General features: G+C 31.7%; 7 protein-coding genes across 7 annotated transcripts, besides 6 other annotated features; 3 read left to right on the forward strand and 4 right to left on the reverse strand.

The window, feature by feature from the left end:
- Positions 1-1,483: part of a mobile genetic element that runs on past the window's edge.
- TVAGG3_0765700 (uncharacterized protein) lies at positions 158-1,202 on the forward strand (the record flags this gene model as incomplete). The annotated part of the gene is made up of 1 exon (XM_051245798.1): positions 158-1,202. A coding segment is annotated over one exon (1,045 nt), but the record flags the coding sequence as incomplete, so codon positions are not given.
- Positions 1,484-2,589: 1,106 nt separating the features above from the next.
- TVAGG3_0765710 (LP04239P family) lies at positions 2,590-3,618 on the forward strand (the record flags this gene model as incomplete). Its single annotated transcript, XM_001314896.1, has 1 exon — positions 2,590-3,618. One exon carries the CDS (start codon positions 2,590-2,592, stop codon positions 3,616-3,618), a length of 1,029 nt encoding a protein of 342 aa, XP_001314931.1.
- Positions 3,619-3,780: 162 nt separating this feature from the next.
- Positions 3,781-4,767: a mobile genetic element.
- Positions 4,768-4,801: 34 nt separating this feature from the next.
- Positions 4,802-4,867: a mobile genetic element.
- A 62-nt stretch (positions 4,868-4,929) lies between these two features.
- Positions 4,930-6,233: a mobile genetic element.
- TVAGG3_0765750 (Mariner transposase) lies at positions 5,010-6,137 on the reverse strand (the record flags this gene model as incomplete). Its single annotated transcript, XM_051245799.1, has 1 exon — positions 5,010-6,137. One exon carries the CDS (start codon positions 6,135-6,137, stop codon positions 5,010-5,012), a length of 1,128 nt encoding a protein of 375 aa, XP_051092386.1.
- Positions 6,234-6,714: 481 nt separating the features above from the next.
- Positions 6,715-7,323: a mobile genetic element.
- Positions 7,324-7,734: 411 nt separating this feature from the next.
- Positions 7,735-7,950, forward strand: TVAGG3_0765770 (uncharacterized protein; the record flags this gene model as incomplete). The annotated part of the gene is made up of 1 exon (XM_001314895.1): positions 7,735-7,950. One exon carries the CDS (start codon positions 7,735-7,737, stop codon positions 7,948-7,950), a length of 216 nt encoding a protein of 71 aa, XP_001314930.1.
- Positions 7,951-7,970: 20 nt separating this feature from the next.
- TVAGG3_0765780 (N-acetylmuramoyl-l-alanine amidase family) lies at positions 7,971-8,207 on the reverse strand (the record flags this gene model as incomplete). Its single annotated transcript, XM_001314894.1, has 1 exon — positions 7,971-8,207. The coding sequence occupies one exon, from the start codon at positions 8,205-8,207 to the stop codon at positions 7,971-7,973; it is 237 nt and encodes a 78-aa protein (XP_001314929.1).
- Positions 8,208-9,675: 1,468 nt separating this feature from the next.
- Positions 9,676-9,802: a mobile genetic element.
- A 2,406-nt stretch (positions 9,803-12,208) lies between these two features.
- TVAGG3_0765800 (formate/nitrite transporter) lies at positions 12,209-13,170 on the reverse strand (the record flags this gene model as incomplete). The annotated part of the gene is made up of 1 exon (XM_001314893.2): positions 12,276-13,148. One exon carries the CDS (start codon positions 13,146-13,148, stop codon positions 12,276-12,278), a length of 873 nt encoding a protein of 290 aa, XP_001314928.1.
- Positions 13,171-13,909: 739 nt separating this feature from the next.
- On the reverse strand, positions 13,910-15,610 carry TVAGG3_0765810 (histone-lysine N-methyltransferase protein; the record flags this gene model as incomplete). The annotated part of the gene is made up of 1 exon (XM_001314892.1): positions 14,130-15,590. The coding sequence occupies one exon, from the start codon at positions 15,588-15,590 to the stop codon at positions 14,130-14,132; it is 1,461 nt and encodes a 486-aa protein (XP_001314927.1).
- Between the last annotated feature and the right edge of the window lie 527 nt (positions 15,611-16,137).

Below are 16,137 nucleotides of genomic sequence, written 5' to 3' on the forward strand. Positions count from 1 at the left end.
CTATGCACCCTTAAAACACTTATTTTATTTTTATATAAATGAATACCATAGAGTTAAAAAATTAATTGATGATTTAGTATTTAATCAAAATTTTCTTACTTATTATGATTTAAAAGCATATCTCCAAAAATATGATGAAAATATAACGGGTGATGATATGGATTATTATTATCCGTATTATGAAAATGAATTTTTGAAATATCATGATAAAATAATTTCTAAAATTAAAGACAAAATTAAAAATAATGAATATGTAAAGGGAAAAACTAAATCACAACTTAAACAATTGAAAGATTTCAAAAATAAAGTATTAACAGAAGAAGATATTGATGAATTATATAATTTATATAATCCTGAGCCGCAAAAATCAAGGGAACAAAAACAAAAGGTGCAAAACACCCAGGTCCTTCAGATCATAAATGAAGCACAAGCTTTAATTTATGATTCATTAGTTAAACCATGTTCAACCCAAGTTTTAAATGAAGATCAACTTTTGGAATTCATCCTTCAACATAAACTCGAAGCGGGAAAGTATATCAAACCTTTATATACAGCATATTTAAAACAAATGAATAAAATACATCCGGAATTAATGAAGGGAGGAATGAAATCCAAAACTTCATCATCCAAAATCAAAGCAGATAAAATTAAATCACTTGCAATACCAAAACCTCCTTCAGTTAATCCTTCATCATTCACTTTATTATATCCATTTCAAACATTAAAGAAGCAAAAAGATTTTAAAAGGGATTTCAAGATATTAAATAAACCAACTGACCCAAAAATTCAACCGTTAAAGGAAAAATTTGGTCGCCCTTCATTTGCACCATATCCATATTCATACGAAATCGATCATTTAGAATATTCAAAAGGAAATGTTACTTATTTATTTGCCATTAACATTAACACCAGATATTTATATTGCATTCCGGTGAAAGGGAAAACAGAACAGGAAACAAGAAGAGCTATTCAATACTTACTAGATCATGAAAGGGTAGATAATATAAGGGGTGATGGTGATAAAGGATTTCAGGCAGCTATGGCTCATTATTTCCCACAAATTAATTTTTACTTTTCATCCTCTCCATATACGTTTCATAATAAAATAGTTGATGCGGTAATGAGAACTCTTAGAGATGCGTTAGGGGTTAACGGTCAGATATACTGGGATGGAAATCATGACTCCATCATACAGCAGTTAGTATATTATTACAATAATACATGGCATAGAACTATAAACATGAAACCAGTGGAAATGAAAAATGATATTTCAAAAGAATGGGAATATACTAGAAAGCAAATGGAAAGGTTAAATGATGTTAAACGTGAACAAATTAATTCGGGGCTCATGAATTTTAAACAAGGGAATAAAGTTTTGATTCATCTCGATTATGGAAAAACTGATAAATCAATGACAAAAAGAAGACGAAGATTTGATACAATAGCTGAATTTGTTAGATACATTAACGGTAATGTATTAGTTGAAGTTGACAATAAATTAATAGAAATTCCGATTTATTTTATTACTCCATTATATTTAAATAATATTTAATTTTTTTATTTCGTAAAAAATGAGTGACAATGAAGCAGCCATCTTATATACGAAAAAAGGAGATTTGACAGAATGTCAAATCTCCTCAAAAAGTGACAGTTTACATGGCAAACAATTGCGAGCAATTTTTAGCCATTTTGGCTGAGAACTAGGGTCTGCCAGGTACATAGATAGAATCAGTACCTCGCAGACTCTAGTTCTCTATATGGCGCCGAGAAATTTTGGTGAAATGCGACGACATTTCACCAAAATTTTCTCGACGCCATAGGATGAATTGGAGGGTGTGAGATACTATTACATATAATAGTACTCCCACCCTCCAAAACCTCGAAAATCTCAAAATTTCCTGCAATTATCATCAACTTTGCATAGCACAATCGGCCAAAAATTCATTCAATTGTCCTCCTTCTCAATATTTCTTAACTCTTTCGATTTCTTTCAAAATATCTTTCAATAATCTTTCAATGATAAATATTATACAAAAACGATTAGTATGAAACTTTTTTGCATTTTAAAAATATTTTATATTTCTGTTTTTATTTCAATTTTTATATTTTATTTTCCTTTTTTTAGATGAAACTTATTTGTTTACCAATATTCCTTATTTTATAAAATTTTTCAATTGAATACTACAATAATTTTATCTCTCCTTTATTAAATTTTCGATTTTTATGTTAATTCTAATTCTTTGCACTATTTCTTGTCTAAATCTTCTAAAATTTTTATTTTAATTTAATTTGACACATAATCATCCTTTTAATTTTCGATTCAAATCCTTATCCTCTTCATTATTTTTCAATAATTTTTTTAATCGTAATTTGTAAAATTCGTTCTTTTATAGCTGTTTAAATAATCCAAAACCATGATATTTATTATTGTTAATTATTCCTAATCATGTTTTTTCCATTAATTTTAATTTTTTATTTTCTGAACCATTTAAATTAATTTTGTTAAGAATATTTTTTCAATATAGACTTCTGAAATAATTAAATTATTCTCAAATTCTCACAAATTATTTCATTTCAAATTTGTTTAAAATGAATTTGTACACCTTAGTTGATTCAGCTTGGCTTGAAACAGCTCTAGCACAGATTCAAAGGCGCACACCGTTAGCCATTGTTCTCACAAATGTTCCATTAGTCAACAACACTATTCGTTCATCAATTAACAAGATAACATTTTACAAAGCTCTCTTATGTAATAGACTAATTACTATTGAAGAGTACTTACATCATACATACAAACTTCAAGAGTTTACTACTTTCTACAATAAATATAATAATCGACTCTACGAGTGTTCATCCATTTTGAAACACAGAGATGACACTCTCCTTACCGATTATTTGATATTACAAAGTTCAAACGACTCTCGTATACAGAAAGAACCCTCATCAGCCAGCACTCCTCTACAACGCCAGCTTTCATCAGCCAGCACTACCAACTCTGTTCCACAGCAACAGCTCTCAACAGCCAATGCTCCTCTACAAAGCCCACTTTCTGCCAACACCCCGCCACAACGCCAGCTCTCTGCCAACGCTCCTCTTCAACGCCAGCTTTCATTAGCCAGCAGTACCAACACTCCCCCACAGCCACAACTCTCTGCCAGCACTCCCCACAACGCCAGCTCTCGGCCAACTCTCTTCCACAGCAACAACTCTCTGCCAGCACTCCCCACAACGCCAGCTCTCGGCCAACTCTCTTCCACAGCAACAACTCTCTGCCAACACCCAGACACAACGCCAGCTCTCGGCCAACTCTCTTCCACAGCAACAACTCTCTGCCAACACCCAGACACAACGCCAGCTCTCGGCCAACACTCCCCCACAGCAACAACTCTCTGCCAACACCCAGACACAACGCCAGCTCTCTGCCAACACTCCCCCACAGCAACAACTCTCTGCCAACACCCAGACACAACGCCAGCTCTCGGCCAACTCTCTTCCACAGCAACAACTCTCTGCCAACACCCAGACACAACGCCAGCTCTCTGCCAACACTCCCCCACAGCAACAGCTCTCTGCCAATACTCAGCCTCAGCCTCACCCATCTGTGTCTATTCCCCTTAAGCGCGGGAGACCCAAAGTTAATGTACCAAAAGATCTTAAGGTAACTATTAGAAACCTAATTGAGCAGCATGGCCATCTTGGAATAATCTCCGCCTATAACCAAATAAATAAAGATATTGAATATGCCAAATCTCATTTTGAGGCATTTTTGGACATGAAGACGGGTATTGTTCCACAGCCAACGCCTACCCAAGCATGGTTCTCCGCTATTGAACGTTTTAAGCCCCTGAATCAAATTTCTTCCACAATTCCTTCCGGACTTATGATTGAAGAGTCTCCATTATCATTTCCATCTGAGCTGAGGAACATTAAATATCTTATAAACCCTCTTCTACATCCCCCCTCAAGACATATGGTAGAAAGAGCTTTTAGAGAGCTAGGCTTGGCACGTCCAAGGGGACCCTATCGGCCAAAAGGAAAGACAAGATACTTAGCTGCCTTTCCTAACCAAATATGGCACGTTGATATCCACTTTCTTGGCAAAAAGAGAAGTCAGATTCTTTATGCTGTGATTGATGACTGCACAAGGCTCATCATAGAATGGCACCATCTTTCGTCAAAACATGCTAGCCAAACAGTGAAAGTAATTAAGAGAGCAATAGCCCGTTATGGACCACCACATACAATTTGGTCCGATAATGGCGGCGAGAATAAAGGCGAGTTCCTAAAGGCTATGAGGGTTCGGGGGATCAATAATGTATATATTGTCCCCCATTGCCCATACCAAAATGGGAAAATCGAGCGCTTGTGGCCTAACATAGAGAGCAGAGAGTTGTCATGGGCAAAGATTCAACAATGGGTTGAGTACTATAATGCTAAACCTCATCTAGCATTACCAACTCATTATGTGAATGGAAAACAAATTCACTATAGCCCATCTGAAATGGGGAAGAAACTTCCAATTTGGAAGAGGGGAATGCCGGCAAAATGGATTGTGGATGGAGTCTCTCAAGATTTTCTTCCAGGTTCACTTGTGGCCAATGAGATGCCAGAGCTCCAAGGAATCGAAGAAGATGAATGGGAAAAAGAAGGCGAGGAAGTTGAAGAAGAAGAAAATAAGGCGAATCAGGTTGAAATAGAAGAAGATAGTAATGAAGAAGAAGAATACGAAGTAAATTATGAAGAAGAATATCAAGAAAATTATGATGATTCATTTTAATATTACGAATAAAATGTCACTTTTTCTATTTTTGACACGTAAAGTTATCACCTTTCTGTCAAGCCGTTTTTATCGTTTTCGTATATAACAGCCAAGAGTCTAGATGATGAATATAAAAAGAAACTAAACAAAATTAAATCAAAAATATGCTATAGGGTGTCCAAAGGTGTGTTTAGCACAAACCTGAATACTGCGAATAGAAATAAACAAGTTACATATATATAAAGTTTATTTAAATATAATCACCATTGGATTCAATCACGCGTTCGCAGCGATCGATCCAGGCTTGAAAAACACGCTTTAAATCATCATGAGAAAATTGCTCAAATTGCTCTCTTACAAAATTTTCAAGATCATCTGGACTCGCGAATTCGCGTCCTTCAGCTCTCTTTTTTAGCGTGCCGAATAAATAAAAGTCAGAGGGTGCAATATCAGGTGAATAAATTGGGTTTGGAACAACTTTGACATTGTTTTCCAACAAGTAATTCATTACCTTATGACTTTTGTGAACTCTTGAATTATCAAAATGAATTGCAAACTTTTGTTTTTGTTGTTTGGATTTCTCAAACTCATCAGAATTGATAATTTGAGTAAGAACATTGTCAATTAGATACTGAGCATTCATCGTATTAGGTTTTTGAAGAATATCAATTGCGATGATGCCATTCACGCCCCAAAAAACCGACAACATCATCATTGGTGTGTCAATTTTTTTCTTCGGGAATGTTTGCGGATTTTCATCCTTCGGGATCCACATGATTTTGGCTTCTGTTGCATATTGAAACCAAGACTCGTCCCCTGTTACTAAAAAGCGAAACTTCTTGGATTGATACGCACCCAATATAGAGAGGAGCTCTTTCGAAGATTGGACTCTAGATTTTTTTTGAACTGAATTAAGGTTGTGCGGAACCCAACGTGTATACGCTAGTTTGTAGTTCAAATAATTGTGCAGATAATAACTGACTGTTGTACGTGGTATCTTTGTCATCTCCTCTATCCTTCTGAGTGATGCTCTTGGGTCTTCATCTAGCGCTTGAAGAATTGCTTTGATTTTTCTTTGATCCGGCGATTTTTTGTCAATTTTTATGATGGGCGCCTTTTTGTTCATGAAGTGATACATCCTAACATGATACGTTACAGTGGAATAGCTAGGAGCATCCATACCGAAGCATTTTACCAATGTCTCGTAGATTTTTTTACAGTCTTTGCATTTTTTTGCAAGAGCGAGGATGTTTTCTTTATGATTCATTAAAAAAATGAAAAAAATCCCGCCAAAATTTCCCGCGAAACCGCCTCTTGTCTCAAAATTCATTTTATATCCCGGCATGGCGCCAAAATACAACATACTCATCATATACATATATTCATATTTTTTATTATATATTTATAATCAGCATATATCTCCTTTAATAGTCTCATATAGAGCGCTGTGCTAAACGCACCTTTGGACACCCTATATTACAAAAAGAAGCCGCAATGTGGTGGGGCTGAAAACGATAAAGAGAGGAAAGAAATAATCGAAAAATTAGAAACTTACCGTTCAATCCTTAAACTGAGTGAAGCAAAAATAAAAGAATTTAATAGAATAAATAAATTGATTGGAAGAGATGAATTTAATAAAGATGAATTTTTAAACTCAATCCAAATTTAATTTTTTCAGTGCTACCATGTTACCATGTGCTACCAGGTTATTTAACTTCTCTGAAAAATGATGACAACATGACATTTTGACAACATAGTGGGATTAATGAGGAAGGCATTTATGAATTATTTTTGAAGAACTGAAGGTGCTACCATGTTACCATGTGCTACCAGGTTATTTAACTTCTCTGAAAAATGATGACAACATGACATTTTGACAACATCACTGGAAATATGATGCAGTCTAAAAATAAAGTTAGTTTTAAAATTATATTTATTTTTTTATTCCTATATAAATGACAACAACAAACGACAACAGCAACTATATCGTTTCTGATGAAAAAGTTATTGATTCATTAGTTGAGGAATTAGTTGTGGCAGAAACTAAAACCCTCAACGAAAGAATTGGTGAAAACACGATTGATTTACATAACTACCTCAAACATGATGGAGGAAGAGGAAGGAAAACCGGTATGGCTTTATTAGTAAATAAAATATCAAATTTAACGATTATAGATGTTGATATCAATAAATCGTACAATGATGAACTTAAAGAAACAGTTAGAAAAGACATTTTATCAAAACTTTCGGATAAAGATGTTATCGTTAAAACCGCTTCAGGAGGTCTTCACATTTATTGCAACACTAATTTCTTCTATGCAGTTTCGAACAGAATGATTAAATGCTATTCCTGCAATGATTATGATATTGATATCATGACTTCTATTGATGATTCAAAACGTTCTTTAGTAGTTATGGCTGATTCAAGAGTTCGCAAGAATGCAACAGAACCAATCAATACATACTCATTCATTCGTGGAAGTTATGACTCAACATTAACCAGAACAGTGAATGATATATTAAATGATTTGAATATTAAGGTAAAAGTTGAACAGAAGAACGATGCCGCTTTTAAATGATTTGATGATTTGTAACCAACGAATAAACGCATACATTTAAAAGCGGCATCACATGTGAAAGCTTTATTTGAAACTAGAGTTGCTTTAACTTTGCGTTTAATATATGTGTCACCTAATTGATTCACATCATGAGCTGGATTTGTAATTCTTAAATGAGTTTGTTTATCATCAAAATATGGAGCATCAGAGTCATAGCATGAACTTTCAAGTTCTCTATAATATCTTCTACTGTCATTCTTCGCGAATATTTCATTTATCTTTTCGAATGAATGAAACACATTTCCATTAATCGGTTTGGTGTTTGGCACTAAATAGTTAGTCGTCATTTATTAATAAATAAAAAAATCAAAATTAAAAGATGGAAATGAATTTTTAATTTTAATGAAATAATCAACTATGGCTGCAGGTATATTTAAGAAACTGTGGGATAGAGTAAAAAGAGGAGCGAGTAAAGTTTGGGAAACATTGAAGAAGGGGGCAAATTGGATATTTAAGAATAAAGAAGCAATTAGTGACGTTGCTGAATCAATAACGCCAAAAGCTGCCCCAATAAGAGAAATTTTAAATAAAGGAGAAAAAGTTTATCAAAGACTACAACCGATACTAAGATAAAAATAATATTTATTTTTCCACTATCTACCACCTATTTTATTAAGTATTCCTTCAGCAATTCCACCAATTGCGTTACCTGCTTGTGCTCCCATCGCCGGATTACCTGCTTTAGTACCTAATACTCCACCTATGATAGTTCCTGCCGTTTTCGCTACTGGTGCCAAAAAGTTTGCAACGGGTTTAATAACCTTTTTATAAACCCAACCTGCAGCTTTCTTAATTCCATCCCATAATTTTTTAAAGAATCCTGCCGCCATTTCTGATTTAATATTAATTAAAAAATATATTTCATCACTTATATTCTAATTTTTATTTAATGATAAATGAAACCAATGTTAAAAATAAATGAAACAGAGGAAGAAATAAGTGAAAATGTTCAACAAAAAATAAACGTTGTTAAACCAATTACTGAAATAAAAATTTTTTCATCTGTTGAAGAATTTAATGACTATTATACCAATAATAAAAAATTATTTGAAGAATTGACAACATGTAAATTGAATAAAATGTTTAAAGTTGATGGATTCAAAATTTCAAAAATAAAGGGGGTGGTTAGTTTGAAATCTATTCTCCAATCAAGAATCACCTCATTAATGAAAATAGATGATTTAACAAAAAGAATAGAAGAGATTGAAGAAAGAATGAATCAAATAATTGATTTCATAAATTCAAATAATCATTAGTTTCTCATTTCTTTTTACTCGTTTATGAGGTTTTTGATTACGGTTTCATTGATTCCATTCAGGATTTAAACATTGTTTAATTAATCGTGGAATATCTGACATCATCTATATATAACTTCTTTTATTTCATTATGTTTGGGCTGAGTGTAAATGTCTTACAATTTTGAAAATTTTTTAAATCTTGATTTATTCAAAAACGTAAGAATAAAAACCGTAAGAATCATACATTTATTACTTCATATGTTAAAAAAAATGATACAAAATCGTTCTATATTGTATGAATTCTTACGTTTACAAAAAAAGTCACACAACCCGTCATATATACTACTGAGGAATTTTAATTTTAATGTTTTTATATTTTTAATAAGAATTTTAAAATTTTCATGATACATCTTTGCCTGATACGTTTTCACGAAGTTAAGAGCACCCATTAACTGAAAATTTAAAAATCTCTTAATGCATTGTTTCTTCTTGTTTTTTTTTCTAAAGTTCTTAAATCAAAGCTCTATAATTCTTTTTTAACTACAATTACTAATTCTGTTTATCTGATATTTTTAAATTCCTTTTCCTATCATTTTTCTGCCTCAATATGGAGTGAAACTATCAAAAATTTGAATAAGAGACTTTACGAAGGAAAATGGGTTTATATGTAAATGTATATTAAAGAATTAATTGAAAAAAAAATCTTTATTTTTAAAACAGAATTAAGGGTGCACTGTAATCGGTATTGTTTTTTATTTTAAGCTCCTTTTATTTGTTTACACCTCCATATCCATGGCTATTTTCTAAACAAATTCATAAGTTTTTCACTTGGTTGCCGATTCAAAAGGAGTTTTTCCATACATATTTTAAACGGCTAACATTAAAAATTGAGCGGTGGATTTCATAAATGATTCTAATTTGCAGCATATTTATACAGTATTATTCTATTATGAACATATTGAATATATTATATACGATTTGTAACTTCTAAAATAATATATCTATTACATTTGGTAGTGAGTTTTCACACATAAATTGTTAACTCAAATGAAAAGTGGACTTAAGGCTGCACTTACGCCCATCTGACATTAATTCAAATTTTTGACAACCGGCGTGAAGCGTCATTAAAATTCAACCTTAAACTATTGAATTGAAGCCCATGTCATAGGGGCGTAAGTACATCCTTAAATTTTGAAGAATAAAATATCAATCATTCAATGCACATTTTTCCTGCACAACAATATGATTAGAACTTTCCGATATATCAAAATTTGAAAGTGTCAGTATGGAGGGAAAGTACGAATTTTTTTTAATTTTTTTAATTTTTTTTATTTTTTTTAATTTCTTGAGTAATATTGAAAACAAGAAGTTTGTCTAGACTTTTTAATGCTCGATTTTAAGGTTCCGTCAAATTTACACTTTTGTTGCGTTTTTAAAGGCTTTCACGCATGTAAAAAACACCCCAAAAGTGAGATTCTCACGCTTATGATTATTTTTGTTTTTAATGCCGTACAGCATTTGAATCAAAAATAATCGTTTTCATGAGAAAAATCGTTTGAATCACTCCTAGAGCTATTACAATAGCTCACTAAATATAACTGCAATGGGATATATACTTAAGTTTGAGCGTATTTTAATTTTAATTTCTTCGCAGCAAATGAATTACTTGATTTACTTTCGAATTGCTTGAATAAGTATTACATATTAAATATATTACATTTAAATGTTAACTCAGACACGAAATGTCAAATTGAATTCAATTTATCGCTTAAGGGCGTGCAGCAACATACAGATTTGGCAGCTTGAACTTAATTCTATATCCATATAATGAATATAATTAATGTAATACAATTATAACAGAATTATAGAAAAATATATATGTTTTGCATGGTCAAAATGAAAAACACTTCTAGCGAGTATGCAACAATATAATTCCAATAAACCTATATAGGAAGTATCAGAATATATGTTTAGAAACAAAAATTTGCAATTTGAACTTGATTCTCTCTTAATTTCAAAAGTCTGAATAGGTAATCTATCTAATTTTTCTTAAATACTGAATTTTTAGTTGACCTTCTGACAATTCCATTTCCAAACTATGATTTTGAAATTGAAATCGAATCAAATCTTCAATTTTTTCTTAGTAAATCTTATTTTCCGAGTTAATTCCCATTATACAATGATAAATAGAATCAATTATATAATTTTTACACACCGAGTGAACTTATCAAGATTCTGAAGGAGGACACCAATTTTGAGAAGACAGTACAGGCGCACTAAATTTCTAAAAAAGTAACATAAAGCAATTTAAAGTTAATATTTTTGTTTTTATATAAACTTAAAATTGAAATAAGTATCGTTTTTCGGTATTCAATCTATAGGATAAAAATATCTCGGGTATGCTTTGGAAATCAATCAATTTCTTCTTTAACATATAATTAACATGAACAAACCTTATAAAAATAAAAATTCTAAAAAGATTTCGAATGTAAATATAGAATTATCATGAAAAATTCAATACTTAAGACATTTTATAACAAACACGAAGATTAACAATCATAGTGCTATCAACAAAATCTTCGAACATTCATTTTGGAATTGATGGAATTTGGGTATTATTCCCTTGAGAAACAAGATCTTCTATACGAGGAATTGAAGGAAATTGGAATTGGGCTGGGGGATCTGCCTTTGGTTTTTGAGGCCTTGGGTGATGAGCTGCGGCCTTTTTTTGGTTTCTCTGAATTTGACAAAATCTAATTTTAACTTGGTCACCTGATCTATTTTTTGTTAAAAATTTAGATATTGTTGCCCAATTATTATGAAATAGTTTATACCCTTCTAAAATAACTTTATCCTCTTCGGGTGTGAAGGGAGACATATCCTTACTTAAAAAACTCCTATATCTCTCTTCAATCGCTTTCTTTTTATGAAGATCTCCAATAAGTTCGAGAATACGAGATATAGCCCTTTCTTTATCATTGGGATATTGACTATAAAACTCAAGAATAACTCTATCATCTTCTTTAGTAAATCTGTGAACGACTTTACTCATTGCTAAAAAATGAAATCGTGAAATTCAATATTTCTGAATTAAAATATTAATGATTTGTAATATTCTACCTATTACCGATAAAATCGGGAATAAAAATTTCAATGGTAGCTCGTATACAATTAGAATTTTGAATTTCCGCGGTTTTCAATTTTGAGAGGTTCAAAAATTGTAAATATTCAGGTATTTGACTCGATTTCAATTCGAATATTCTGATTTAATATTATTAGTTTATATAGATAGATGTTAATCAATATTTTTCAACCTCAAATCGCCTCCATTTTGAGTATTTTTTGACTCGGTTTCCTTCTCAAAATAGTATCCTGGAAAAACCATGATTCGATTAAATTCACCTGTTTTTAAAGTGAAACGACTTTCCAAAAAACGAATAAAAGGGCATTTTCAGACCAAACCCCGGCTATCGTCATTGGCATTTGGGTGGTTAACGTTTAGTTTACAATTAATATTCATGCTCTACTAAACATTTTTTATCAAAAAAGAATGAATAAAAAGAAAAAACATGGAAGTTCTTGAAGAAAAATAATTTTCGGAAAAAATTTGATGGGTAATTTACATATATTATTTTTATACATAAGTAACCAACTTACATTTTATAAAGAAACGTTTGGAGAATCCTCTTTTTCGGATTCTTTATCTTCATGCTGTTCAGCTTGTAATTGCTGTTGTTTCTTCTTTTCGAAATATTGTTGCATATAAGCTGGGCAGCTTACAATAACAAATGAACCAACCATATTACCAAGGGAAACGAGAATCAAGTTAATGAACGTGTTCTTCCACGTCATATTCTTTGGACCATTGACTTGCATGATACCATTTGCTAAGCAGAACCAGTTTGCCATGCAGTGCTCTAAGCTCATTGTAGAGAAGTTACCGATAGCCATGAAAACAGCAAGGCATTTGCCGCAGAAGGTCTGAGACATATTAGCCATGAATGTAGCAATTGAAACGAGAGCATTGCAAGCCATAGCACGGACAAACATTTCGTGATATTTCATATGTGTCTTCTTAAAGCAAACTGCAGCAACCTTTTGTCCTACAAAACCATCATACGGGTTTCTTGAAACACCTGTTGCCCAACCTGTGAAGAAGGCACCGAAAATGCAACCCAAAGCATTGAAAACATAAGTCATTGCTGCTGCATAAATGAGTCTGCCAGCTGGAGCACGTCTGTTAAGACCTGCAAGACAGATTGGAACGAAATCACCTGTAAATAAGTAATCGTTAAGGAAAATGATGTAATGGAGACCAATAGCGAAGCAAAGAGCAAACATAATTGTTTGTCCTGATTCAAGTTGAGCAACGACACCGAAAAGGAAAGAGAAAGAAATCATGACACCTGAAAGGAATGATCTGATCATGAAATTCCATACATTTTGATATGCACGGATAGCACCTGCATCTGTGATCCTGTTTGCTGCCTCACCATATGAGATCATATCGCTGATAAGCGTTGTTGGCTTCATGAAAAATGAATTAAATTCTTGGGATACTCGATTTATTTTTTTCAATTAGGAGAACTTATTTATTGAATTTCAAAAATATTATCACATTTCTATTGACATGCAGAATTAAACACATTTTGTTTTCATCGTTATTTTTGAATGGGAATTAACAATCAGAATTCAAAAATTTCAATAATTATATAAATTTCTGAAGGACCTATCCATATATTAATTTCGAAGCATTACTCATGCAAGTTAATAAAAAACATTTCAATTTGACAATTTTTCTTGGAAGACGAACAAACTCACAAACTGCCTCAATTAACAATCCGAACAAAATTAATGGGGACGGTTTGATAGTATCATTGCAATGATAGAATACTCATAGAAACAAGCTTGAAATAAAGCTTTGTTTCAGTTTTGATTTAATCAATATTTTGGAAATGAAAAATAAGATTCATATCATGAGCCACATGGCTAACACACAATATAATATGGCTAAATAAGGATATATCCTTTGAATATTCTTTCGATTGTTAATATTCACCAATTTGCATATTGCAATCAATAGTATATTTCTAGATGATGTTTTTGGCCATCATAAATTTTCATAAAATTTTACTTTCAAAATTTGATTAATTCAAGATTAGTGATAATATGAAATAAATAGTGCCATTAATTTGCTATGACACAAAATAATATTTTTGACGGAAAAATACTCACAGTTTGAATAGTTTTACGGGAACTATTGAGTTTTTTAACAAATTTCAGAGATATTGTTTTCTGGGTTGAAAAATCAGTTATTTTATTATACTACAATTCTTCTATTTATATTAAATTTTTATAATTTGAGTGGAAAATTTGCTTGTTAATTAGATAATCAGTTTGGAATAACATCCAAGCGATCGGCTACGCCAATTATATATAGTTTAGATCATGTATCACATTTATAGAGTGAGGGGATTATTTTGATCAGTTTTGAGATTTTGAATTTTATTTTTTTTAATTTCCATCTTTATCAATATGGGAAACATAAAACTCACCATCAGCCTTGAATAAATCAATTGGAAGAATGTTATTTTCGACTAGTCTGAGTAAAACATCTTCAGAAATATTTTTGAACTTAACCTCGCTAAAGGTTTTGTCATCTAGCGTGTTTTTGTCACGGTTCAGCCATCCTCTACAGTTCGGAGAACCGCATAAACATTTGATTGCCTTATCTTCCGGTTCATAAGGTAATTTATAATCATAAGTCAATTCTTCGCACGGATTAATGTCTTTGATTGCAACTAACACTACAGCGAAACGACCATTGAGTTTAATAATTCGAGATTCACAATTTGGATCGCAACTGTGATTAATCCATCTCGCAATGCCTCCACGAAATGTTGCATCTAAATAATGATCTGAATCTGCCTTAAAAACATAAGTTCCGTGGTTTCCCATTTTTTCATAATTTATTTGTCTTTTATCAGCTATAATTGGTCTTATAACTTCACCAATATATTCTATGACTTTCTCGCCTTTCCGAATTGGTATCGTTGTTTTCACTCCAAAACCTTCAATTTTACTTTTCTCAAATCTGATGTAATTTAGTTTCATGTCTTTGGTATCGAGTTCTACTGAGATAAGATCAGAGTTCGCGCCTTTGAAACTCGATAAAAGTTGATAAAATTTTTGATTTTGTCTTTCTTCATCTTTAAGAGTTTCCTCGATAATATCCAATTGTTTTCTATTGGCATTTGCTGCTCTGTAATATTTGTCTCGTTTCTTGAATGATAAACACTTAATCGGAACAATTCTTGAACACTTAGGGATTTTTCCTGTAACAAGTTGTGCCTTTGGTCTGCTTATAACTGCTGGCTTTATATCTTCGGTTTCTGGCGGAATTTGTGGAGGTGGTAAAGGTAAATTAATATTATCGGTTTCTTTTTTAACTTTTTTAGTTATTTGAGGTACAGGAATGCTTGGCTTTTCGAATTTGATCTTTGGTTCTTTAGGTTTTTCATTCTGGGGAATAATTTTTGATGATTTTTCTTTCTTTTCACGTTGATGATCATGAGAGGTAGTTTTACGATCACCAATATCAATTTTAACTCTCAAATCTTTATTTTCTCTATTAGGTCTTCTATGATTTTCAAATCTTTCTCTCTTTTCAATTTGACTAGGATGATCTGCATTTTCATGTCTGATATGTTCTCTCGTTACTCGCATTTCAGAATTTTGTTGAATATTTTTTGATCTTGATCGAATAACTTCTTTTTTATCTTCTTTATTATTATGATTCATAACTTTTGGACTATCAGAACGAGTGGGTGTTTTTATTTCTGATTTATCTTCACGATTTGTCATTCTATTTGAAAATGATTTTTTTCTTTCATCCTCATCGTATGAACTAGGATTATCCAGCGAATCACTCGAGCTATGCCTACGTTGTGGCCGGATTCTCTTGTTCATCATCATTTTTACTAGAAATAAAAGGCAAAATTTAAAATGTGCTAAAAAGTGACATTTATCGGAATAGTGCTGAAAATTAGTTTTACGTTTAATTAATCATACTAACAATCACCATTCAAAATGATAAGTTATGAAAATGAATAAAAAGTGCAATGATAGAGGTAGGGTAACGATAGGTCAAAAAGGCTTCTCTGATAGATTTCCTTGCCTTTTGGATATGCTATAATATATAGCCTAGCATGATAGGATATGATGTCAAAAGTTAGAACATAACTTAGGATCTTGAGAAAAATGAAAAACAAAAATTACATAAAAAAAGAAAAATTTTATCTAATTTGTTTTTTTGGACCGAATAAGTAATTTTATTGAATTTCAATACGACACATAGATTTTATTATTAGTAATAAATATAATGGTTTACTATTAACAAGGAACCTAAACTAATGAAAATTTGATTTCAAATATTGTATATGATTATCATAGATTACCAAAATATATTGCTATTTATGAGGATATAATATTGATTATTAGTAAATCGTATAAATTTAATAAA

The sequence above is a fragment of the Trichomonas vaginalis genome, chromosome III (assembly GCF_026262505.1).
Source record: "Trichomonas vaginalis G3 chromosome III, whole genome shotgun sequence".
NCBI classification, from domain to species: domain Eukaryota; phylum Parabasalia; order Trichomonadida; family Trichomonadidae; genus Trichomonas; species Trichomonas vaginalis.